The 25,665-nt window shown below is 41.1% G+C and overlaps 1 protein-coding gene across 7 annotated transcripts in view; it reads left to right on the top strand.

Annotated features, from left to right (window-relative positions):
* Positions 1-25,665, top strand: part of ANKS1B (ankyrin repeat and sterile alpha motif domain containing 1B) — a 441,565-nt gene that overhangs the window by 384,810 nt on the left and 31,090 nt on the right. For 4 of the 7 annotated variants that reach the window (XM_087765654.1, XM_087765651.1, XM_087765657.1 and 1 more), the window contains 3 exons: positions 2,949-3,056; positions 8,352-8,531; positions 21,853-21,927. In XM_087765654.1, the coding sequence (XP_087621780.1) occupies positions 2,949-3,056; positions 8,352-8,531; positions 21,853-21,927 (363 nt within the window). The remainder of the gene's footprint in view (positions 1-2,948; positions 3,057-8,351; positions 8,532-21,852; positions 21,928-25,665) is intronic. The other 3 variants (XM_087765653.1, XM_087765655.1, XM_087765652.1) reach the window with 2 other exon arrangements.

Here is a 25,665-nt window from a genome sequence, read left to right as displayed (position 1 = left end):
TGACTTGCCCTGTTCTCCTTCCATTATATTAGAACATCAAATATAAGAAAATATATGAGATGGAGTTGCATTATTTTTGTCTCAGGTATCCTACTGTTTGTGTGGAAAGAGGCATGTCATGTACACGCTTGGTTTTTTGTCCCAGTCACAAAATAGCAGGTTGGGGAGGGCCTTAAGCTACTCTTAACGGTTTCATGACATGTTGAAGCTGATTCCTGCAGCCGCACTGCAAAGCTCATTTCATTGTCATATATGAAGTAGGCTAAAATCCATTTGACACAATGCTTCACTGCATAGCACTTAGGTGCATTGTATTGACTGTCCCTGTAGTTCAGTGTTACTATGTTCACTCTTACCTGGTGTATAGAAAATATTCATGAGGAACTAACTTGTGGGCTAGATATGGGCAAGACTTTTAGAGGTTATTTGATATACAACATTAAGATATTTCTAAGATACTGCTTTAGGCAACTTTACCATTGCACACCGTTGACCTATATTTGTGATATTTGACATTTTTCATAAATACTGTCAAGGATAATCCATCATAGAACAAGTTTTCAGAATTTCAGGGTGTTTGTTAAATGCTCATAACTCAAATATAGAAGTGTTTCAGAAAACAGTATTTTATATTTATAAGTTGAGTAACAGGTTTTTCAAGGAAGAAGATCACTAGGGAGTCCATTTCCAGAAGAATATAGCTGCCTTCACTTAACAGAGTATGTGGTCCAGATGAGACTGGGTTACCTCTGCCTATTGGCTGAGGACCGTACTTTTCTGTAGGTTGCATCTTTAAATCCCTACCACTTCACATTTGGGGTGACCACCATTTTAATAGAAAAATAAAATGTGGAATGAACTCAGGAGTGCTTATGGTGTTGAAAGATCTCTATTGCTTTCAAATTGAGCACAGTTTTTGAAATAATACAACCATTTAGACCCGTCTGCTGATCTCTTATGTGCGAAGTCCCTCAGGACTCATGTCGTTTTGTCTCCTGTTGTTCGACAGCTCTGTGAAGTCAAAGAGAATTGCTTTGTGTGGTTTGATATAGCTAATAAGGCAGGCAGAGCACTGAGGACCTCGAAACAACCCAAGAACTGCAGCTTGACTTAAAAATCTCTGGGTAAATGCACTTGATGATGGGGGAGCATTATGAAAGAAGCAAGTTCACTGAAGTGCATTACCTGAGTAATGCTTAAAGCAGCTGTAGTTCATTCACGTGTTTCATATAGTTAAATACGGAGATAAACTGTGCACCCTCCTGTTTAACATTCAATGTAAACTGAATACATAACTAAGTCTCCTGCATGCCTCCGGCATTTTTGTGTGTGCTGCGTTACCGCAGCTTCACTCATGCTTCTCCAGATTTAGGTTAATAGGAGAGCACATAGCAGGCTTGTGGGACTCTGCAGCTTGGGCCTGCTGTTGAGCTGCAAGGTCTGCAACAGCCCTGTAAGCTGCCCCTCAGAGGAAGGCCTCGATCTGTTTCATGTCATAGCCCATCGCTTTGTAGGTGCGGGCAAACAAGATGTTCTTGATGTCCAGCAATATCAGATAGCACAGAGACATCCAACAGAGGAAGTGTAGATGATTTCACGTGCCCATGGATAGGCAGGAGTTCACCCGCCAGAATAATGATGGCATTTTGCTGTACCATATCATGAGATACTGGATCTAAGAGGTGCCGTAGGAGAGTTGTTGGGGTTTGGGGTTTTTTTTGTTTGTTTGTTTGTTCTCATGAATGGTAGCTCTTAGTAGTACTGCTTAAACTGAGGTATTTGTTCACTTAAGAGGTAGCATTTTCAGGGGTTTTGGGGGACTATTACTTTTTCTAGGTTGAGTGAGAAATTCCTCTCGACTGAAGCGTGTTGACACAAGGTGGTCCTAAATATAGTGGGAAGTACTGTCTTCTGAGAGGGAATGGAGGCAGCTCTGGTGTATGAAACCATATATACAGTCTGGAAGAGTTACATGAGGACACTGCTGTTTGCAGAGCTGAGGCTTGCTTCTACAATTAGGGCTGCTTTACACTTTGAAGCCATTGTAGCCATTAAAGAATAGCATCGAAATATGATTTTTTTCCCACTAATGCTTAAGTTTCCAACTTGCTCTTTCTGCCCTTTCTGTTTCCCTGAGAGCAGTGGTGGTTTTGTATGTGGCAGGGACAGAGAGACATACAAGTGGGGAGTAGTTGCAGTAAATTTGGGACACCTTTTTGGCAGCGTGCTAGGAGTGTGGACAAGCACAAGGTATTTGAACCCATCCACTGATGGTCACGTTTGTGTGCAACAGAGATTATTTCATTGCATCTGATAAAAGTAATAGACTTCCAGGACATAGTTTGTCCATCCTGTGTTTCTTACACAAGGATGATTCTACACGATAATGCAAACTGTACGTCTCATTCGGAGTTTACCCAGGAAAGACATGGTGAATAGATTTAAAAGTGATAACATTTATTCATTGTGCGGTTCCTTTTCTCCCTTCTTGCCCTCTCTAAGCATTTGCTGGCTCTTCCTCACTCTCTTCCTCATCCATCCCGTGAATCCCTTTAATCCTCATCACTCACTGTTTGCCTGCACCTCTACATTTTCTTCTGCAGTCTCCTCCTCCCCTTCCCTTGTTTTTGCTCCCTCTCTGCTGCCTTCTCTTCCTCTTTCATTTTCCTTTCCTCCTTACTTATTTTTGAGTCTATTGTTTTTTCAGTTTTCCACATCTATACCCACTTTGATTTCTTCCTTCATTTTACAGGGTTTTTCCTCTGTTTGATCTCACCTCTCATTTTCTCTGCTGATTGTTTGCCTCGCAGTGCTCTCTGAATGCTTAGCCTGTGTAGTGGACTAACATGTTAAAAGGTTTAAAGAGAAAATGGCTTCACTCTGAATGGATCTTCATTTAATGATTGCAATGTGCTCTTTTTAATGAGGTATTTTTGTTATGATTTCAGGTCTTAAAAATTAGCTTGATTGGCCACCGGAAGCGCGTTCTGGCATCTTTGGGAGACAGGCTTCACGAAGATCCGCCTCAGAAACCACCTCGGTCAATAACCCTCAGGGTGAGTCCCCATGAAAATTTGTTTGCATTTCTCGAAAAGTCAGCAAGCGTTTCATAACATTCACATCAAAACAACAGCCACTTCAGAAGCTTAGAGCGTAGATGTCTTAGGCTGACCTGCTCAGTCGCACCTCCCTGTATAGCCAGCGGAGATAAATTGACATTTTTACAGGGTGATTCATCTGACCTGTTTCAGATGTCTACCTTAGGATGAGATAAGTAGTATCTTAGAAGTACCAGCTTATCTTCTTTGCTCAAGGAACTAGCTCAGGAGCAGGTGTGTACAAGCTGCACGTCTACATTTGCCCACAGGAATCCCAGCCCAGGCGATCAATATTGTGGAAGGAGAGTTACCATTTTCCTTTCATGTTTTCAAGTGCTTGCACTTTTCAGATATACGCTTTATGCTTTCTTTAAAGAGAGCCTCTGGAAATTGTTGAGATAGAAACATCTTAATGGCATTTGTGTGTATCAAAAGTTTTGTTGTGTTTTTAATTTTCATTTGTATTCCCTCTTTCAGAAACCTTGTTGCAATGTCCCTGGGCTTTTTCCGAACTTGACCAGATTTAGTCTCCTCTCGTTACACCACCTTCACTCAGTTTCTCCGATCCAATGCCTTTGCTTCCTGGCTGTCTGTTACCCTTATCGAGTTATGGTCTGATGACCCGTTCCTACTGTGTTCTCTCCAAGAGAGTTCATATCAACACTTTTTATTGTGATATTTTAGGTCACACCTTTTGCATTTGATTGGATCTGATTATTTTCATGGGGCTGCATTTCCAAATGTCAGAGAGTGTCTGTGCTCCCAAGTTAAATTTCTTGGTGTAAAGAGAAATAGAGAAAGACAGAATGAGGGCTTATTTTTACATACACGTACAATTTCTGTGAGCAGCCTGTTTTCACCCTGCTTATTCTCAAGTGCCACATATAGACATTTTAGATCCCCCCACCCCCAAATACAACCTATTCCTAATGCCATGTTGAAAAATGTCTCACAAGTCTATAATGTCCTGCTCTAAGGCACATTGCACAAACATGGATATTTTTCTTGTATTTTTTTTTATATATTATGTGAATGATTCCTGATGCATGGCAGGTGTTAAAACACTGCCAGGAAAGAGGAATCATTTGAAAGTCGCACATTTTTGCTCAATACATTCAGTGCTCTGGACTGGGGAATTAGTTCCTCTTCAGCAGGTGGGAAAGTTTCCACAGCCCATGTTATTGGTTAGGACTGTATATTCTCAGTTAATAGTAAGGAGAAAACTGGATGTCCTCCATCTGTAGTCAAAATGACAAAAAGTAGTCTGCTGCTCCACAGCTAGAGCTACTGATGCGGGCAAGTGCTAAATGTCATTCATCACCTTGTGGTATTGGAGTCTTCACAGAGAATCCTAAAGAGGAGGACATGAGTTTGGATTATGATTTTCTTTCCCATCAACGGCTACTATGCCATTTTACGTGAAATGAGGACATAGTATTTAGTTTGTAGTTTGCAATAATTTTTAGCTTGAAAATTGGTTTAAATAAACTGTCTGCTGCTACTAGAAGATCGATTTGTATAGAAGCATAGAATGGTTTGGGTTGGAAGGGACCTTAAAGATCATCTAGTACCAACCCCCCTCCCATGGGAAGGGATACCTTCCACTAGATCTGGTTGCTCTAGATCAGTAGAAAAGATAGTTTGTTGTTTAAAGAGTCTACTTGTAAGGTCCCTAGGTCAACCTAAGCATGGCTAGCACTTCATCTTTTTTGACTCTTTTTCTATTAATTAGCTTTTAAAATATTTCAAAGGAAAAAATGGTTATATTGAGGAAGAGCAACATTAAAAATATCCACAAAATATGTTATTCCCACAATAACTATGTACTAAGGAGAAGTTATTTGATTTCAGAGTCATATACTCAAAAGTTAGAAAATACTGTATCTCTGGTTACCTATGCAATCTTTCTTTCCTTCCCTGAGTGCATTATAATCTTTAATTACAGGACCAGTTCCCATGTTATTCATGGAACCCCATCGTCACCCGGTCAGCACTGGAGGCTGGAATTTAAACTGAAGGAAAACAATTTAGGCTGAAAATTTGGAGAAGCAGCGTTACAATACTAATGATAGTTTAACACAAGAATTAATTCACTGGAGAGGATTCCTGTTTTTAGAAACTGGTTAGACAAACGTCTGTGGGGCATGTGGTGCACCTAGGCAGCCTGGGGAAGGATCTGTTAAGCTCCCTTCCAGCCTTGACCTGTGTGGTTCCAGCATTACGTGACCAGCAGGACTGAGAGGTGGGAAGATGATGCAGATTTCAATAGTGAAATACATGATCAGGCATCCCTGCAGGACATGTATCCATGCATTCACAACAGAGTGGAAACATGACATGAATACCTGGTGACAAACAGTAGCATGGTACTGAGTACATGATAGCACCTGCACGGGCATCCAGGCCTGGTCTACAGAGTGTAAAGGAGATGAGAACGTGGGTATGGAGTGAGGAATGAAGGAAGAATGGGAGAGAGATTCATGATTAAAGGAATAGCTGTAGCTATGAAAATACAGATTTACACCTGCTTTTGCCACAAAGCCCTTGGATGATGCTTTGTAAGTTATTTAGGTAATTGCCTCATAAACAGTCACTAATTGTGTGTTACTGACATTCTGCATATTTGACTGGAGTCTGGAGTCTGATTTATACAAGTGCTGAACACACAGTGCTGCAAATTAGATCAATAGAAATGGAGTTTTGAATACAAGCACTTGGAAAATCAGGCAATAGATATTGTAATTGGGCATCCAAAGTGATTGGTATTTTTTAACCTTTGTCTGTGTGCCTCAGGTCCCCCACACTGAAGTGGTGATTATAAAATGCCAGAAGTCACAGAGTGTGGTGAAAATAAATTGATTGACGTTTGTAAAGCACTTACGAGCATCATGAAAATGACAATATTAGTCATCCTATCTTCAGAACAGGATTTGAATAGAGTTTAGGGAAGGGGTTTGGGGCCACAAAACAAGGTGAGAATAAAATACTGACTACACGATAACTAATGATAACGCAGTGCTGAGTATATGACAACATACTGCACAGTTGAGGATCCATCTGTGCTGTGAAGGACGACTTTGAGAAAATAGCATAAAATCATACAATTACATACTGTTCCATAATGCAGAGGCACTGTAATTCTTTTATTTCTTGACTTTGTAATTCTTATCTGTATTGCCTTGCCAGCAATCTTCCGATATAGATTTCTGAGTGAATTTCCTCTTTATGTGCAGTTTGATAAAATATGAAAAGCTCGATGAGAGCTGGAATCTGTATATCCGTTGCACGGTCATCTGTCACTTCGATGCTCTGATGGCCCTATCAATCTACTAACAGTGGGTGAATCGTGTTTGGGAGCAGAGAGAGGTTACCTACCTGGCTGGAGTGGCAGGTAGCAGTCATTAGAAAAGATCTCGTTTGGTGCCCCTGCACTCAGGTTGCTTTCAGGGTAGAGGCGTCTGCACCATCTAGTCAGAATTGGGCCCGTGGAAGAACTGGGGGTAAGCCTTAGACATAATGCCTCACCAAACCTTCTAAGTGTCTGCAGATTACATCTTTTCAGAAGCTTTTAACTGGGCCAAATGTAGGTGGATTTTCATGAAGGAGGGAAAAAGACTATTCCTAAGAGGAAAACACTCCTTTCTTTGCCCTGGGAAATGTCAAGTGCTTGTCTCAGATCGTAGGAAAGCTAGAGAATTAAAAAACAAAAAAAAATCCCAGTTAATTAAAAGTTGCTAAACAACTATATATCCCTGATTTTAGTCAACCAACATGGAAAATACTAATCTGTTATTGTGATTGCAAGGAATAACGTCATATAGACTCCTACATTTCAAATATTAACATCAGACGTTACTATCACTTGAACGCATACAGAGAATTGCAGCTTTCCTTTCCATTTGGAAGAGATTACAGCTCTCTGGTTTCTTACACCAGATCTTGTTTCTTAACAGCATGGAGTAAAGTACCTTGATGCTTTTCAGAATTAGGTTTGCTTCAATGTAATCGTGCATGAAATATCCACTTTAATTCTTTCTTTAAATAAAAAGGCAGGGTTTTTTACCCTCCATGCACACTGGAGCAGGTCTTTGCTTCCTCTAATATCTTCAGGTCCCTTCTTGTTGTTCAGTATTGAAACACAGTATTACAGCAATAGGTAATTTAGACAAGGTCTGCACTGTGCAAACACACTCCTGGCTACGTTCTGCCTCCAAAGAATTTACTATCAGAGAAATCTCTAGTGTCAGATAAATTGCGCCCAGTAACCTACATCATGAGAGAGGAATATGTTTCTCCATCCAGTTGCTATGACAGTGTTTTACAGTCTGCACTGGGGTGGTATGTGTGCAGACTGGCTGGCCAGTACGCTATAGCTCTGCTCCTGCTCGTTGCAATCTCCAAGACAGTGTTGAATGGTGGAGCTGGGCACCAATGTTTGTAACTGGTGTTTGAACAAGTGATGTGATGCGCACGAGAATAGATATTTCCAAACATACATAAAGTGGCTGGCTGTGAGCAGTGTGGTGGCAGATCCTGGTAGAATGTATGATCAGGAGGACATGTTTAGCTGTTTATTAGATAGAGTTCATGTACCAATTCGCTATGGTATTTACACACTGGTACAAGGTCACAGGTCAGCACAGATTGCAAGAAAAGCCTGGTAAAATTTTTGTACTCTGATGCTTTCATGCATTCTAGGAATTGTTACTTAGCTTGTTTCTGATATCCAGTACTTCCCGTTAAACAAATGTTCTGCAAGATCTATAAAAATTGCAAACAAAGCATCTATATTTTGTAAATGTTCATGCATGTCTTTCTTCCAGCAAGAGATGTTGCTAGAGTTCAAATCACTTTCAAATCACTTTCACTGCTCAGAGTGGCTGCTCAGAAGTGGTGAGAATGTATTTCATCTTAGGAATAGCTAGTCCTAAATCATGGCTTTATTTGGGCCTTGACAAGAAGTAACTCACTGTTTTATCTCTCTAGCAGTCCTAGAAGGGAGTATATATTACACAAGGAGGTTTTGGAGAGGGAATTTGCCACTAGTTCATGTAAATAGTGAATTATTTTTCCTTCCACATGGGCTCTGCACCTTAGGTAGCAAATCTCAAAGTTCATCCACAGTAACCTCTACTTCAGGAATTATTCCTTAATTTTTTTAGTATGAATAATTCAAATACACTTTTAAATGTGTGGTTTGAAGTCAGCAATATGCTGTTCTTCTTAAGCTGCATTTTTCTTCTCTCTGTCCAGGAACCCAGCGGTAACCACACTCCTCCTCAGTTGTCTCCATCACTTAGCCAAAGCACTTTCACTACTGGTGGCTCCCTGGACGTTCCCCACATTATCATGCAGGGCGATGCAAGGAGAAGAAGAAATGAAAACTATTTTGATGATATTCCCCGGTCAAAGCTGGAGAGACAGATGGCACAGGTAGGGTTAAAACGATGCCATTAAAAGGCTGCGTCTTGCTGCAATTGGTTACAGAACTAATCCTAACCATAGCTATGGGTCATATATGAAGGTTGAATTGTAAACTACAAAGATTGACAATTTTTCCAAGCTATCTGTTCCAGTTCTCTATATTTCAAATAGTGTAAGTTGGTGTGCAGTTTCTCCTGAGAGGCAGAGTTTTGGGGGTGTTTAGGTGCCTGGAGGCTGAGGTGAAGGTGCCTCCTGTGCACCAGAGCATGCAGACTCCCACTAGCACTGACTCTGCCTCTCATTTCTGTAAGAAGGTGCAGATTCCTCAATTTCTGAGCAACCTAGATAAAAATAAGCTGACTTCAGTTCACTGCCAGAAACTCAGAGGACTTGGCGGGTGGTGATTGCTGCATTTATTAATGGAGAGGGTCAGCATTCTGCTAAATTTTGTGATCTGGGGATATATCTTGAGTGTTTACAAAAAAGATTTAACTGCGCAACAACTCATTTGAGCATTGCAACAGCACTAGACTCAACTGGATGTTAATCAAACTGTTCATGAAAGAAAGCCTAAAGTATCCTTCATCTCTAAATTTTTTTGCCCAACCACAATGAGAGTACTGATAATTTTAAATCAAGCATACGTTGACCAGAGTGGTGTCTTGTACCATTCTAAAGGGCAGTAAAGTTAAGCTTGGACAGCCTGTTGGCGAAAATGCTTTAGGGTGAACTCAGCTGTTTTTTGGTGGTACTTATGATGAAAGACAACCAGGTCTTAAGCCATGCAGTGCTTTGCAGCGCATGTTGGACACAGGGCTTTGATTTGCTGTCAGAAGCAGACGGGCAGTCAGTGCGGCTCCTGGAGCGACTCACTCCATGAAGGAGCAGGTTGCTGCATGCTGCCTTGCATGAGGCTTCCCAGCGGTTCTTTGCCTGCCACAGCCCAAAATAGAGCCTCTATCTAAAATTCAGCCTCAAAATGGAAACAGCTATGCAAATAACTGTGTTATGGTTAACATAATGAACAAAAAGCTGCAGTCTCTCAGCTAATTGCATGAACAAGAAGAAGTAATTAAATAAACAAGCAAAACAAGGTGCTGCCGTTACCTGGGAACACAGAAATAAATTTAATTCCATTTGTTCAGAGGACATTTCTAGGGAAGTGAAATTGCATTTGGTTGGGTGGGGCTGTTTCCTTGCCTTTTTTTAATCTCCTAATTTTCTGCTGTATAATCTTATTGTACAGAATTAAGAGGAAAGTTGCCTAGTGAATGAGCTTGTCTTCAAACCTGGGCTTTTGTGGCAAGAACAAGGTTGAGCTGAAGTCCAGCAAGGAAAAACTCAGTTCTTAACATGAAAATATTTATTTGAAGGTCATGAAATTTAGGCGTTTGAGCGTGAAATACACACTTGCTCATGGCTGAGTAGACTGGTTCATCTACTTAGCTCATTTTATCATTTGGTTCACAAAGCCTATTCTCACTTACTCTTTTAGTCACTAACATCGAAGAAAAAAAACAAACAAACAACCAAAACAACCTAAAAAACCATACTAGCCATTTTTCCTGTCTCCATTTCCCTCTTTTCTTTTCCTGTTTGAAGTCCTGATATTCCCAAGAGGTATGACATACTCCCGTATATGGCACCTGGAGATTTTCGGGGGGGCTGTTAAAAATTGCTTTTCCAGAAGGACTGTGATATGTTGCATATCCAAAGAGAAAACTGAGCAGTTAGTATTTACACTACTCCAAAGCACTTTAAAACCAGTTAAGTGCTGCGATTTTTTTTTTTTGTGGGAGTGTGTACCCACTGAATGAATGACTTCAGTGCCTTCTCTCTAACTGTCACGGTGGAATACAACAGCCATCCTTTGGGACTCCAGAGGGGAAAGTGGATTCAGATGAAATCCATAAAACAGTGTTTTGTGTTAGTCCCTGAACTCCACTCTGTTCCGAGTCTTTCTCAGCTCTGCCCCCAAATTCTGCACTCCTGATGTATGTAAAATTCCCTTTGACTTTAACGGGAAAGTCAATGACTCCCTCTGGTGATCATTCTCACTAAATTGGACTCACCCCATTAAGAGGCTAATCAGGGATTCTTCAACCATTCAAGCCCAAAAATAGATTTTTAAATTTATTTTTTGCAATATGTGCTTTGCTAAAATGAACTATATTTCCTTCAGTCTTTTCCCCCAAAGCCCCCTTGTAATTAAAGGTAAAATAATTGTTTCTGGAAAATAAAGGAGATCCAACATGATCTTAACATGAGCCTTCTGCTCCATGTTTTTTTTTTTTTTTTATCTAGCAACTTCCTCTTTGCAGTTTGCAGGTTCCTTTGGCTTATGTCAGATCAACAACAACTTCTGAGCTGATACCAGTCCAGCTTTCCAGCCAGAATACTTCTCACAAACAGAATGATCTAGAGAGATTATTGGAATTGCTTTTAGGATATTCTTTGTCTTAACCCTTTCTTTGCTAGGCTGTTTGCATGCTGCTGTATGAATCTGCATGTTTACTGGATGCCATAGTAGACAGATGTGCCTAAAGACATTTTTGATGCTGTGATTTTTTGAGAGGGTTTTAGGTGTGTTCTTGACGATGAGATTAATGGGTATTTCTATGGCCTTGAAGAGTGAGGCCAACACGGTATTGAGAGCTTATTCATGGTATTGCTTTCATGAACTTGATTTTATTTCAGAAATGTTAGGAAAAGACTATTTTTAACCTCAATTTAAAATATAAAACCTGAAGATATTTTGAGAAAATGGTGAGATCTGATGTTTCCAGCTTTACTATGGCCTGTGTTTTCACTAAACTTCTACGTGGGAGTCATCAAGCATGTTGATCTTTGCATCAGATATTAACCAGTGTTTGTTAAAACAATGAACACATCAGTCTAAATGGTTTTGAACAATTCTCTAAACCATAATCAAATCTGCTTGTAAGTATTACAACACTTTGTTTCCTGGAGGAAGCGCTGATTTAAATTTACTTAATGTGGGTGGTTTTGTCTCAAGGCCAGCATGTACCTTCATTCATAGTTCCCTAACAGACTGTTTGCGACCTAAGAGGGGGAAAATCCTAATATAAACAATGAGGCTAACCAGTGCAGATTCCCCACTGGAGTAGGTTTGGTCATCACACTCTCCAGTTGGTCGTCCAACTTTGAAAGTCTTTGACGCCTGGTTGGAAAAATCACAACTGCCAAGAAGGTAATACAGAAGGTTGTGAGATGGTTTGTTTTAAAAAAAAAAAAAAGGAAAAAAAAAAAAACCAACCAGAAAGGACTGAGTAGTCTGAGTCATCTTTGACTGTGGATGTTGAATTCTGAGCCTGCAAACTGTAGATTAATATGTTCAAATTAACATAGTTTAAAATAGCCGAGGTTGCTCTTAGGATTGCCTAAACCTTTAAAATAGAACTGAAATCATACAGGCAAAGCCTAAGGACTCTGGAACCAAAATCAATAGGAGAAGTCCCACTGAAGGAATTGAGCTCTTCATTCACCCCTGAAATCATGGCAGGGGGTGGAAATATGTATTTGTGGGGAAGAACTTTAGAGGTTAAAAGGAAGCATAGCTAAGTTCATTAAAATACACCAATTAAAATGTCAGGTCTTTAGGATTTGTCATTCTGCAGGCAGCAGAGAAGCTTTAGGTACTAGCTGCAAGCATATCCCAGACTGCCAACCCTGAGGCTATTGCTATTTATTGCTCCAGCCAGTGACATGCGGTGCTTTTAGCCACCATGGTCCATAAGACCTCTCACCATGGTGTTGAGTGCTGCACCCTGCCCCGAGCCAGGAGCGAGGGCCGAAAGCGTCCTCCCCGCAGCAGGTGGGCAGGGAGGTGCGGGGAGAGCCTCTGCCCACGCTGTTCCTTGCAGAAGCAGAGCTGGATCAGGCATCACCCCGATGCTGACGCACGCTCTCCCCACGGGGCTGAACCTGCGGTCTGTTGTTTCGGGAGGTGGTGGGTAGGCGCCTCTTTAGGGCTCTGGGGAAAGCTCTGGGCTGTGTCTGCCTCTGGGAGAAAAAACTGGTAATGAGTCAGAGTAGGCTTTCTGGTAGGATAAACCTAGTCATAGCCCATATGGGGGGCACCCCAGTGGGCTGTGATGGAAGGAAGAGAATCCTTGAAGATCTCAGAGAGTTGGAAAAATTATTCACAAAGGCTGGCAGGAGAAGTTCTTTCCCAGAGATGCTGAACCCAGACTTAATTTTGAAAGCCTTTCTGGGTTCTTTGGTCCCACAGTCTGAGGGCTCTTACTATTTTTTTTTTTTTTCTAAAACACAAGATAACTTAAATGTAAGGTCATTGTAATGACTGGGTATTAAGTTTGAAGTAAAGCTACCCCAATTGTTGGGATTCTGCCTTGTAACATTATTTTGTGAGATATAATAATTCATTGCAGGATTAGGATTGATATGCAGGAGACAGTCATTTAAATGGAGTTAGTACCAGAGATCCTTTATCTGCAATAGAGGAAAAGTGTAATAAAAACAAGAGACAGAATTAGCGAAGGCAGGTTTATAGCAGAATTGTGAAATAATTTGGCTGCTTTCAGCAATAATACCTTCAACTTAATAATACCTTCCAATAATTCACAGATACTAATGCAATCATATTTCCAGTGCACTGTGGGGCTATGTGGTTTAAAATCATGTTTTCCATTTTACAGCTAAGAAAATTGAGGTACAGGGATGTTGCAGGTTGGCTGAGATGACACTGAAAGTTTGAAGTAGCCAAAAATAAAACTCTTGTCCCATAAGACCCACCTTTAGGTTTTTAACTTTTAACCACAGTATAACACTTCTTTATTTGCTTGTTTCCTGTTTGTTTTCCTGTCTCCTTCTCTGCTTTGAAAGGATTTAAAGATTATGGTGAATGAAGGAAAATATACCCAGGAGAATAGTGGTGTGTAAAATGAGATTATCTGAGAAGCAATGAAGAATGGGTTTTATCAATGGTTGAAATTACTGGTGAAATAGCAGAATTCTTTACTAGTAGATTTAAGAAGCAATAAATACAAAAATACAGTTGTCTAGGTTATTTCATTCTGTTGTTATTTCTAAGGTTTCCTACTAACATTTTTTATACGCATAAAATAGTGTATGTTGTAAGGATGAACAGACAGCCATTTTAAAGCTAAGTATGTAAAATCCAAACAAAGTATTTTTAGGTGTATTTTATTTTTAATATGGAGAAGTGACTGAACTATGAAGACCTTCAATTTAACATCAAAAGAAAAATGCTTAACTGAATCTATTTTTATTGCATGGTATAGATGTTACTACTGACAGTTATCTTTTTACTTCAGATAGATATTAATGCCATAGAGGGCTGTATCTTGAACTGTAAATTTCAGCAAACTTTCATCTGTTGATCCCTTGACTATTGTGTATTTAATGGGCAAGTAAACTGATAAAGACATTATGAAAAATATAAGTAATTTCTGCCTGAATAGAGAGATACAAGTTTTTCAAGAATGTTACAGAAGCTAGCATTTTAGAAATAAAGTCGTAGGATGTGGATCATACCTACATGCTGCTTCAGCATATGGAATTACGGAAGTTGCTTCTATATTTGGTATTAATGATCCAAACTAAAGCCATAAATACTACACCAAGAAGGGGACAGATGTTCTTTCAAGATGGGGACAGATGTTCTTTATTAATTTACTGTTTTTCACACTCAGTCTTGTGAGCTAGAAGCTCTACATTGGAAAGATTGTATGAAAAATGGAGGAGGATTTTATGAAAAGTGGAGAAGATGAGGTAGTTTCTACTGTCAAATAAACTATTCTTATTGAAAATCTGAATATTTCAGAGTCAAAGCTGAATTTTAGTATCTAACATTTACATTTTCGAGCTGCTGGAAAAAAGTTGTACTTAAGAGTTTGGGGTGCTCTTCTGAAGGAAGAATTTTTTTGTTGGTTTTTTTTTTTTTTTTTGGCTAAAATGTAGATACCTGTACCTAATGTTCAGGGACCAAAGTCTCATAGTCTTTACTGGTGGTATTTGTCCAGAAGTTTGTATCCCCTATGCAAGGCTAAAAGGCTGGGGCGCACTTGTAGCTGGCAGTGCCAGCAGAAGGGGTGTTGTCAATCAGAAGAGGCTTGGCTGCTCACCACGGGTCGCGGGGCCAGAGCTGTGGCTGTAAAGCTGCACCTCCAGGAGCCGGGCAGGGCAGCTGTAGCCTTAGCAAACTGCTGGGAAGACCCTCAGCTGGTCCTCCCCAGTAGGAACCCAACTCGTGGGTTACTGGATCAAAATCAAATGAAAACTGACTGCCTATCATCAGAGAAGGCCACCATCGCAGGAAGGAGGGTGTCAGCTGGGTGAGAGAGAAGCACAGCTGTGTTATTAGTCTTTTCTCATCAGAGAAAAATGTGCAAAGTATGGCTCTGTGTGGAGGAAGAGGTGGAGGTGCACAGGACCTAGAGCATCGACCCTGGCACGGGAGGTTGACTTTCCTTCTCGCCCTGCCACCGGCTGGAGGGAACAATCTTTGCAGGCTTGCTGTGGTCCTGGGCCAGTCATCTCCCTTCCCGGGGTGTGCTGGCCATGGCATACGCCTTGTGAAACCTCACTGGGAGCTGCTGACAGGGTGCACTGACCTGGAGCGTGGTGTTGCTGCTCATGGCTGTCACCCACTGCCTGCCTGCAAGAAAGCTGGTCCAAGATGTCTGGTGATTTTCTGGAAAAATTCATGTAAAGTATTTTCAGGAGAAACAAATATACCAATGCAAAACATATATACTTATTCTAATAAGAAGTGTTATTTCTAGTTTCTGCCTCTCTAAAAGAAATACTAATTTCAAATTTCAGTCTCCATCTCTGAAGATCTTGTTTTCAAAGGAGGACCTGCGATTATTCCTACCAGTACGACAAACTCGCCCCAGAGCTTTGGGAACATTCAGGGAAGCAACATCTATTGAGACAGCACAACTGCTCTCCCATGGTCCTAAAACATTTGGAGTGACAATTACAAAAGGGGCCAGACAGCCCCATTCATCTGATTTTCATTTGTTTCTTTCAGCTGTTGCACCTTTAAAGATTGTTTGCCATGCCAAGAGTGATTTTTCTGGGATTTGATCCAAAATTCTCCTCATTTCTGGAGCTAGACTGTATTATAGTTAGCAAGTTAGATAATGTGCATCAGTGGGAGTGGGGTTTGCTGCTGTTGCTCTCCTTCCCTCCTGCGGCTCGTTGGGGCTGCAGCACCAGGAGACGGGAGCGATTTCGCGAGGCTCAGCCCTGCAGTGATACACAGAGGGGGAGACAGCAGGGGAATAAACCTGGAGGTTATGTTCATCAGCTCCTCTTCTCCCCGTGCACCGGCTCTGCAACATGGAAGTGTAAGAGAAGACAAGCCTTGCTGGGGAGAGGTGGAGAAGGCAGCAGAAAATCGGGAGTCACCAATGAACTTCTTGGACCAGCTCGGGGTGAACAGTCCATTGGGGACCTACGTTTACCTAACCAGGGCCATGCCCTGGTGTTTACCAGACTTCTGTTTGCTGTTGTTAGTCTCTTCTGGATTCCCTCAGTGTGCCTCCATCCTCCTTGAAGTGCAGTGGCTAAAACTGGACGCCACCCCATATGAGACCTCATTGGTGGCTGTGTATGGCACAAAAGTTCTTTCCCATGTGTTACAATATGCTACTTTTATTAAATACCTCCTTTTTTATTTAGGAGAGGGGAGTTCAGCAAAGGGTCACCAAGATGGTCGCGGGCTGGAGCACTTGCCCTCTGAGGAGAGGCTGGGGGACCAGGGCTGGCTGGAGAAAACGTGACTTTGGGTAGAAAAATTGAAAGAAGAAAGGTGCTGACTGGATGGCAAGAGAAACTCTCTCCCCAGGAGCATAGGCAAGGCAGGGGACAGGTTGCTCACAGAGGCTGTCCAGTCTCTGTACTTGGAGGTTTTCAAGACCTGACTGGATGAAGCCCTGAGCAACCTGGTCTCATCTCACAACTGGTCCTGCTTTGAGCTGGGGTTGGAAAGGAAACTTCTTGAGCTCCCTTCCAACTTGAATTATCCTGTGATTTATTTGTTTATTCTTTTGCGAGACCACTGCATTTAATTTGAAGTATACTAAAACTTCCAAATCTTTTTGTGTCCTCTCCCCATCTCCCTGTTAAATTGCTCTCCTAATTTATTTGATATTTTATTTATGTATTTAATCTTACTTTCCCGAGGAATGCTCTTGCCTTACTGAATTTCATCTGACTGATTTCTGTAGTTCATCAAATCCATTTGCAGTTCTTACCCTGTTCTGGAAAGTCCATGGCTCCCGGATCCTCCCCAGAGAGCCTGATCTCTCCTCCAAGCCACGGCATGGAGCAGGTCATTGCAGATTCCCTCGGTGTGTTCCAATCCACTTGTGCTTCAATACCAATAATTATTCTCTAAATGTACATTTCAACTTCTTGTGCAACCACTGCATTTTGACTGAAGCTAGTTTGTGTATGGGGCATGTCACGTGTCACCACATCAGGAGTCGCACCATCAGTGTCCAAGTCCTGCTGGGCTTCTCCTTCCTGCTGATGATTTAGTTGGCCAGTTTTCCAACAAAGGAAAGAAATTTGATCTGAGATGATTCATGCTGAGCAACCTCATTATAAACAACTTGAATTTTTCTCGGCTCATAGAAGCTCTGTCAGGTAGCACATGGCAGGCAATATTATACTTTTTCTTTGTTATCCTCAATAGTATATACATAGATATAGACATATGTACATACATGCACATATTCCTAAGTGTTCATTTCGGGTGGCCAGGAGCAATATCAAAAGGTGTCACAGGCCACAAGGACCAGGGGATGGTGACTGGATTTTTAAAGAACTTTACTAGTAACTTGCTGGTCCCTGCCATTAGGCTAGCTATGCTTTCTGAATCTTCCTTTTCTCCCATCTTAAATATTCTTTTAGCCCTTCTTTGGTCCTTTCAGTATCTTCTATGACTTCCCGAGGATAATTGTTCCTAGTTTAGGTCAATCCGTGACATCTCCTGAAGTGCCATCGAATGAAGTTAGTTAAGCTGTGCTGAATACATCAGGACTGCCTACCACCCAGCTCCTGTTCCTTTTGCATATGCTGTCCAGGTATTTTTTTCTGTTGCTTTTCTCCTTTCTTCTCCTTAGAAAGTATATAATTTCCATGATCAATCTTACCGGTTTGTGATCACTTTCAGTACAGTTACTTTCTGTCTTCAGATTATCACCCAAGTCTTCCCTGTCTATAGAGATGAAGCCTAAAGTAAGTTCTCCTTAGATAATTTTGTTCACCTTATGAAACACTAAGCTGTCTCCAACACAGACCATGACCTTGAAGACCTGTATATGTGCTGTCCTACAGCTTTTCCAGTAAATATATGAGTAATTAGAAGGACTTGAAGCAGATAGAAATGTACACTTTGTAACATGATTGGGTACTGACTTTACAACAGGTGTCTGTAATAATTACGCCCTCTTGTCTTCTGTCACAGAGGAAGTTAGCAAGAAGAATAAGAAATAATTTTTCTTATGCGAGTTGTGTTTTCTTGAAATCAAGCAGATTAAGTTAAATAAATAGAAGTGAAAAAGTCCTTAATTCTGTTAAAAGACAGTCATAAAGTGATTAGGAGACCATGTCAGAAATGCGATTGCTGGGCAGGGGAGGGAGGTGGATGAGTGGAGAGCAGGTAACGCGAAGCCTCACCTCCCTCCCTCTGTCCTTCCCTCTCACACCGTTAACCAGCCACCTGTATCATGAATAGCAGATGGCAGGAGCTGTGCAGTGCAGGCCATTCCGTTTCCCCCTTCCTTTACCCCTCCTGCCCCTCAGAGTTGTGTCCCATGGTGACTAGATGGGGAAATCCTTTACGCAAGGGACATCGATAGCTATCACACAAATGGTATCGTGATAGCAGAGTCTCGTTGCAACGTCACATGTACATATTTATCTTTTGGGAAGATCCGTGCATGTTTGATACTAACCAGGCAATAGCTGATGCTACTTTTTTGCTTCCTTTACCATATTACTTAGGAAAATGTTCTTTGTTAAACTCTTTTTTTTCACAGAACCTTCTGTGTCGGTGGTATTAAGTGCCCAAGTGTATTTGTGTTTATTATGGTGGAAGTGCATGCACAGATTGAATTCTTTTCCTTCTTTTTGAAGGCATATGTTTTGGGAGCTGAAAATTAGGAGTGTTTGAAGCCTAATCCCAATTCTTCCTCCTACTGCCTATTTTCTGGCCTCAGATAGTCACTTAACCTTTTTCCTTTCTTTGGTTACTTCCTCTTCAGCACAGGGATATGCAACTTTAAGTACTTCTCAGGATTTCATAATTCATTAGAAAATTTCAGCACTTCAAAGACATAAAATATGTATATAGTAAGTGGTAAATATTTTTACAGTGGTGCAAGGAAAAGGTTGGTTTCGGAATTTGAATTCATTATCTTCCGTAAAATTAATGTTCCTTCTGTACTGCATTTCAGTACTTCAGTCATTCAGACATTAATGAGTGCAGAACTGAGTAATGAGTTTTACACTGCTGCCCTTCTGACTGGGCATTCATACAGTCGTGGGAAATTCTTCGTCTCTGCTGGTTGGCTTGATTTATTATTGATTTAATAAATCAATTCACCTGTATTTAAAGATGAATTAGCTTAATCCTAGATCTTCCAAACCTTTAATTCTGGAGGTAGGTCTGTGTGATGGGGGCAGTTCACTTTGAACAGTCCTTGGAGCAGAGAGATGGACCCAGAACTTGTCTCTCGCAGGTGAGTGCTCCAAACATCTGCTTTTATGCACTCTTCTTTCTCCAAGAATTAAAAATAATAAGAAGGGCTTCCCTTCATTTATAAAAGGGATCGAAGACAGCCTATCTTCTGCTGCTTTAACCTGTGAAAGAGGAAGGTGAAATACATAGGTGTGAATTCCCTCAGGCGGAGAAGGGCACCAAATTGAGAGCTCCCAGCTCTTGCAGGGAGTGCGCTAACCTGTGAGTTTATGTTTGGGAGAAGATAAGCTGGGGAGGGAGGGGCAGGGTGGGTACCATTAGCATGTGTAAGAAATGATTGATTCCCTGCCCTTTTTAAAAATGGAGCAACTTAAAGCTTGCATACACGCTTACTGCAGTGTCACGTTACTGCTCCTGAGTCAGCACCAAAGCAGCCGATAGATGTATCTGGTGTATTTATGCGTTTCCGTGCTGCGGCACGGTAGGGCCGCTATCACAGCATGGCTGTGTCGGTGCAGCAGCCATGCCGCTCTGCGGCTGAGGCAGCACGGCTGCGAGAGCCCCGCACGCCTCTGCTGCGCGGGGACAGGCACCCGCTCCCCGCTGATCTGGCTGAGGCACCACACCGCTCCCTAAAGGCAAGTCCTCGGGAGGGGCAGGATTTAAGGATACGCCTTTGTCTCCAGAATACCGAGATGGTGAGAACTGGCTGTACGACACAACAGCATCACGGCAACCCCATGCCAGCACCGCTAGCGCCGGGGAGAAAAAAACATCTGCTAGCATACAGTACCATGCTGCTTTACGTTACTCCTTTCAGGACCTCAGCAAGTGTGTCCAAATAGCACTGCAGTATGTTTTCTTGGTTACCAGATGCTTGGAGATGCTGCACCTGGCATGGAAATGCCTTCTTTTTTACTCTTGTCTTGAAAAGCAGAGGCCCAACCTCCTGCCATGGATTCCCATTCAGGAATCCCCTCCCAGCAAACAAATGTAGGCATCACAGTGATGGGCATCACCCGAGCATCCAGAAGTCAGTTTGCTTGACATACAGAAAAAAAAGTCATTACTGCCAACTAGTGCAATGTCCTAATAATGGCACAGCAGAAGTAGCTGGAGCGGTGTTTGCTACCGGCCTTGCACTGGGAGTTCGTCACATGGAGGAGGACTGTTTTGTAGCAAGTTGCAGAGGATGAGGTAGAAGACTGAAACAAAGTAAAAGTTTTTATTAGCTAACGCTATCAAAATATAGAGCCCTGCGCATCACACAAGAGAAGCAAATAACTTTGAAAACAAGATGGGGGAGAAGAAATTAACGGATAAGGGAAAGTTTAAGAATTACTGAAGCTGGGGGAAGGAATGCGTGCATCTGCATTTCAAATCATGAAGGAAATAAGGGACAATTAACAACATTAGGCAGCCACCAGCCTGTCTGGCAGCGCTCCGTAGTCAGTCCAGAGCATGCCAGCCTGCCCTGACAGTAACCAGAAGTGATAACCTAGTCTGTTACCAGCCAGGCAGCCAGGTTTCAGGCTGCAAAAGGTAAGAGCAAGAGCCATATTTCTAAGAAGAGTTGCACTTCTGTGGGTTGTTTTGAGCATCGGTGCTAAATTCCTGCTGCTGCTGCTGACAAGAACCAGCAATGCACATTCTTGCTGATGTTAAATTACTGATCTATTAATTTCTATCTATTCTGGATGCTGCAGTTGCATTTTTCATGCGTATTTATTGCCTTTTGTTGCTGCCTGCCGAAGATACTGTGGGCAGATCCTACGTCTGATGCTTTGTTTTAGTTGCCTGGCTACTGTAAAATGTTATCTTAGCTTTTGCTGAGGTGTCACAGATGCTTTCTTGATGAATGTCCAAACAAGGAAATATGCAAAAGATGCTGGTGAATGCTGTGCTTGCCTAGTTCTGTTGCTTTTGCTAGAGATGCTACAGTATGCTTACTTCGCTTTGCTACTACAGACTCTCTGTACAATAATGTAGAAGGTAGACTGAAACCTTTCATTTACACAGCAGGGTCATGGTCAATACCAAAGGTAATATTATCTGTATCTTTGTATGCAAAGGAACTGTTGTTGGAAGGAGATGGTGGGCAACTGCTTCACTTAATTGCAATGCATTCTTTTCTGGTAATTGTTGCAAAGAAAACGTATTTTTCCTGTTGACAGTATTGCCAGATTTTTCGCTTCCTCTCTCCCTGTGAAAGTCTCCAACAGAGAGAGATTCAAATCTCAAAACTTAATTGGGATGTTGCCTTCAAACTTCCTCCCTGCCAAAAACTGAAAGTAACAAATATTCCTTCTGCTCTCTGCATTTTCTGTTTTTGCCTGCATAACTTTATTTCTTCACATCACCAGCGCTTCTGACTAAATTGTTTTCTTGTACTCACAGTTTGAAACCTCTTCTAAAGTCTCTGAATAAGCTGTGTTTCCTTCCAGTCAGTCCAAAAATATTTTGTCAGCAAATAAATAAAAATTACTTTTAACAGCTGTTTTACTTCCTTCTTTAATGTTATTGCAAGCCTTTTCTTAATTATTCTTGCCTTTTGGCAGTTGCGGTGCATTAATATTTACAAGATGAGATGTAGTTTTCTGTTTATATTAGCAGTCCTCTGTCTGTGAGATCTGGACCAACCAGAATGCAGGATATCCTTTCTCATCGATTCATCAGGTTCATAATGTAAGATACAGTGATAAATGGCTATGTTGTCACTCTATGGATGTACAGTCTGTTGCCGTGGTGTTATCTACGGGTGTCACGTCGCTGAAATGACAAAAAAGTTCGTAACTTGTCCGCCCTCTTTTGGGATTCTGTGTGCGCGCATTCGTGTATCATGCCGTGTGGTTAGCATCTGTTGGCTGTATGGTGTACATACAGGACGTGGGGGGATTGCCAGCAGCAGTCTCGCTCAGGGGGAGCTTTGACTTCTGTTCCTGATGTTTTTGTTTGCTCACTTTTCCAAAGCGAGAAACCGTGCAAACAGCTCGGTTTGCACAGTTTCACCCCCACAATGTGTTGTGCTGCCCTTTCTGTGTTAATCTACGGGCTTTGCCTAGCTGAGGAGCACGCCGTGTTTGCAGAGGCGCTTTGGGAGAATTAGAGGTAATGCTGATGGTGCTCTGAATTTTCATCACTTCTGTGACAGAGGCACATCTGCTGTGCACGTGAGAGCAAACCTGGTGATCTGTATTGCAGTGTGGTAAGGACAACAGCCAGTTGTCCAGATTTCGCTAAGCATAGTATTTCAGAGGAGCTGTAGATTTCTCCTAATTTCTTGGATATAACTGCCTCCTTGTAGCATTTCTACCAGAGAGGGGCTGTTTTGGCTACCGAGCTTTAGAAGCTTTTAAAATGTAAGTACGCCATGAACCTGTTTCCATTATTTCAAAAGCCAAAGATACGAGGAGCTAAAAAAAATTCTCTCGCTCTAGGAATTAAAACGTAAGCAAATCATGAGGATTTGGCTGGTCCACAGAACATTTAAAATTCTTACAGGGAGAAAATTACTAATTTTTCAGCCAGAAGTGTTGTATCTATGTGTGCTCCGATTTATTGTTGTCATGGTGACTAATGCATGTTACCATAACTAGGCAGGAGGCTTTAACAGGTGAAAAGATATAAGGACCATAAGATGTGGTCCTTATTAAAAATGACTACATTTAAGCCACTCACAACCAGGCCTTTTTTTTTTTTTTTCCCTGTAGCATGGAGGGTTTTTAACTTGACATTTTTATAAAAAGATGAGGCACGTGTTAGATTTTATAGAAGTTGTATTGAGATTACTTCTCACCTGTGACTACCTCTGCATCCAGGTGCCTTTAATGTGAGTCAAATACAGTTCTCAGAGAATGGGATGAGATAGAAAAATGTGCAACAATTGTAAAAAATTACCTAATAGCAGTAATCTGCTTCTGTAGCTCATTTGACGTCAAGTATCTGACCCTTTCTAGAGCACTGAGAAGTGCACATCTGCCCATTTTCAGGGTTATGAAGATGGAAGAGCATGAGGTATTGGTCTTTAAAGCTATGACCTTTATGGTTAAAAGTCGTCACTGTACAAGGATTGAAGCTTTTCAACTCTGGCACCTGACTTGAGACCATTTGGTGACTGTAAATTCTTTATCTGCAAAATGTGGAGCAAAAAAATCTTCTTTCTCAATGTGACTGATGCCAGAGAGAGGAAAGGCACTGGTTAAAGGCATGGGGAGGTTAGAATACTAAAACACAGGCAGTACAGCAAAAACCACGGGATAAATTGCACAGCTGTCTGATGAGCTGTAAAGTTAGATGAGGAATAAATTATCTCTTGCCTTTCTACTTCATCAGAGATATAAAAATCTCCATACATATATTGTGTCATAAAAAATACATAAGCTTAAATGTTTGATTATTTCTTGTAATTGCAAATTAAATATTCAAATCAGAAAATCCTTATCCTATCATATCTATTTTTAAAAATGAAATCAAACACCATAGTTGGTCCTGCACGGCAATTTACGAACATCTCTATACTGCTGGAAGTGTTTTAGGTGCTTATGAAGGTCCTGAATCTCAATACATCACTCGTGAGTTGTTCCAACACCAATTCCTCATGTTTAGAACTAATAGTAATTCATATTTTTCTACCCCAGACTTGAGGCTTGTCGTTTCAAATCTTCTCTAGGTCAAAGATGTTCCTACTTTGTATTTTACCTGAAGTTAATTGCCATCATCACATCCTAAATTTCAGAATTTCAGTATCTGACTAGAGTCAGTCAACTGAGGAGCTCCTTTTGTTCCTGTAGAGGTTTTTAGGCCCAGATTTATGAAAGTATTTAGCTGTCTAAATCTTGTTTAAAATCCTTTCTTCCCTTTAAAAAAAAAACAAAAACAAAAACAAAAAAAAAGGAAAGGAAATTGCATGGGGAATGTGTAATAGGAATTACACTTCTAAACATCTTCATGGATCTAGGCTTTGGAGACTACCCTGTTATAACTCAGTCTAAATAGGTAATGAATAATAGCAATAGTATGGTTTAAAAATCTAGGGAGTTTGGTAAGAAACAAAAGGAAAGGAGACCAGAAGCCACTTCTGCTGAATATTAAAAAACGTTATGACTATGTATAACATGTCGTCTTCATCGATCATAATAATCTATACCTAAGATGTTTAATTTTATGCAGCTTTTCTTAGTAGCTGCTCCCTCTACAAGACACACTGAAATACATGAAAGGTCATCGGGTGCAGTGGTCCGCCAGGAACAGCAGAAATGCTGTGTCTCTGCGTTCCCTTAACCTCAGCTGTATTGCATGTTTAGATCATCCTAGAGACATGTACAGCAGTCATATCAATTCTGTTTTGTCTAATTTAAAATGAGTAGGTACTAGGATGATTGTATATATTTATAGAGCAATTAATGGATGCAAATGAATGGTCTCCATGTAGTCCCTCTCTAAGTGTCTCATACACTAGTTTTATTAGCCTGGTTGAAGATTATTTCTGATTTTCTCGTGATTATTGCTTCCTAGCTCCTTTATAAAATTGAATCAATATGAGTGGTAATCACTGTTCCTCTTGTTACTGCCCTTCATTTACAGACAGAAACAATGCGATTCTCCGTGGTTTTAATATGTTTCATGTAAAGGCGAGTCAAACTGTAAAATTATGTATTCATTTCACTCCTTACGTACCCTGCTTAATTTGTCCATACTGTCCATTTTCTGCATGTGAGGAAAGTCACCTGCAGACCAGTGCAGGAGCACTACCCAGGGTCACTTATTCCATAAAAATTCTGGTCCTATCTCACAGCCATCCCCATACTTCCTTGGTGGAAAGACTGGTGGTCAAAAGGCATACTTTCATAGCTTCTCCGTCCTGAATTTACTCCTATTCCATCGTGGTAACCTTTTGCTAAATGGATAGGATGACCTCCTGAGATCTACTTCCTTACACAGAACATGCAGGAGTATATCTTTATTAGGGAAAAGAAGGACTGTTTCAAATGGCCTGTTAGCTGTGGCCATGAACGGTTCATAAGAGACAGCTGAGCTCACCGTGAGAATTTGTGATGGGTGCGATCCATCTTCTCTTGTAGTCAAATACAAACTCCACTAATAAGGGTGCAGATCCTTACCCCTTGTAATATGATTGAAACCTTATTTTATAAGGAGAACTGCTGCTTAAAGAAATCAAATTCCCACTTCAGGTTAAATATGATAGAAGGCTTTTACACGTTAGTGGTCAGATGGATTAATTTCTGTGGATATAGAATGCCAAAAATTGGAGCAATTGCTCCTGCTGCTTTCCTTTCAAAATCTGAGGTTGAAGTCATATCTATAGCATATATGCAACTTAACTAGGCAAAACAGAAAATACAATACTGTATAATTTGTAGATGTGCTAATAGTGCCAACATTAGCTAGGTTCGACTTGTTTTA

This window comes from Nipponia nippon, unplaced genomic scaffold (assembly GCF_047370975.1).
Source record: "Nipponia nippon isolate SJK-2023a ecotype South Korea unplaced genomic scaffold, ASM4737097v1 scaffold_3, whole genome shotgun sequence".
Classification (NCBI taxonomy): Eukaryota; Metazoa; Chordata; class Aves; order Pelecaniformes; family Threskiornithidae; genus Nipponia; species Nipponia nippon.
This window is presented reverse-complemented; position numbering and strand designations above follow the sequence as displayed.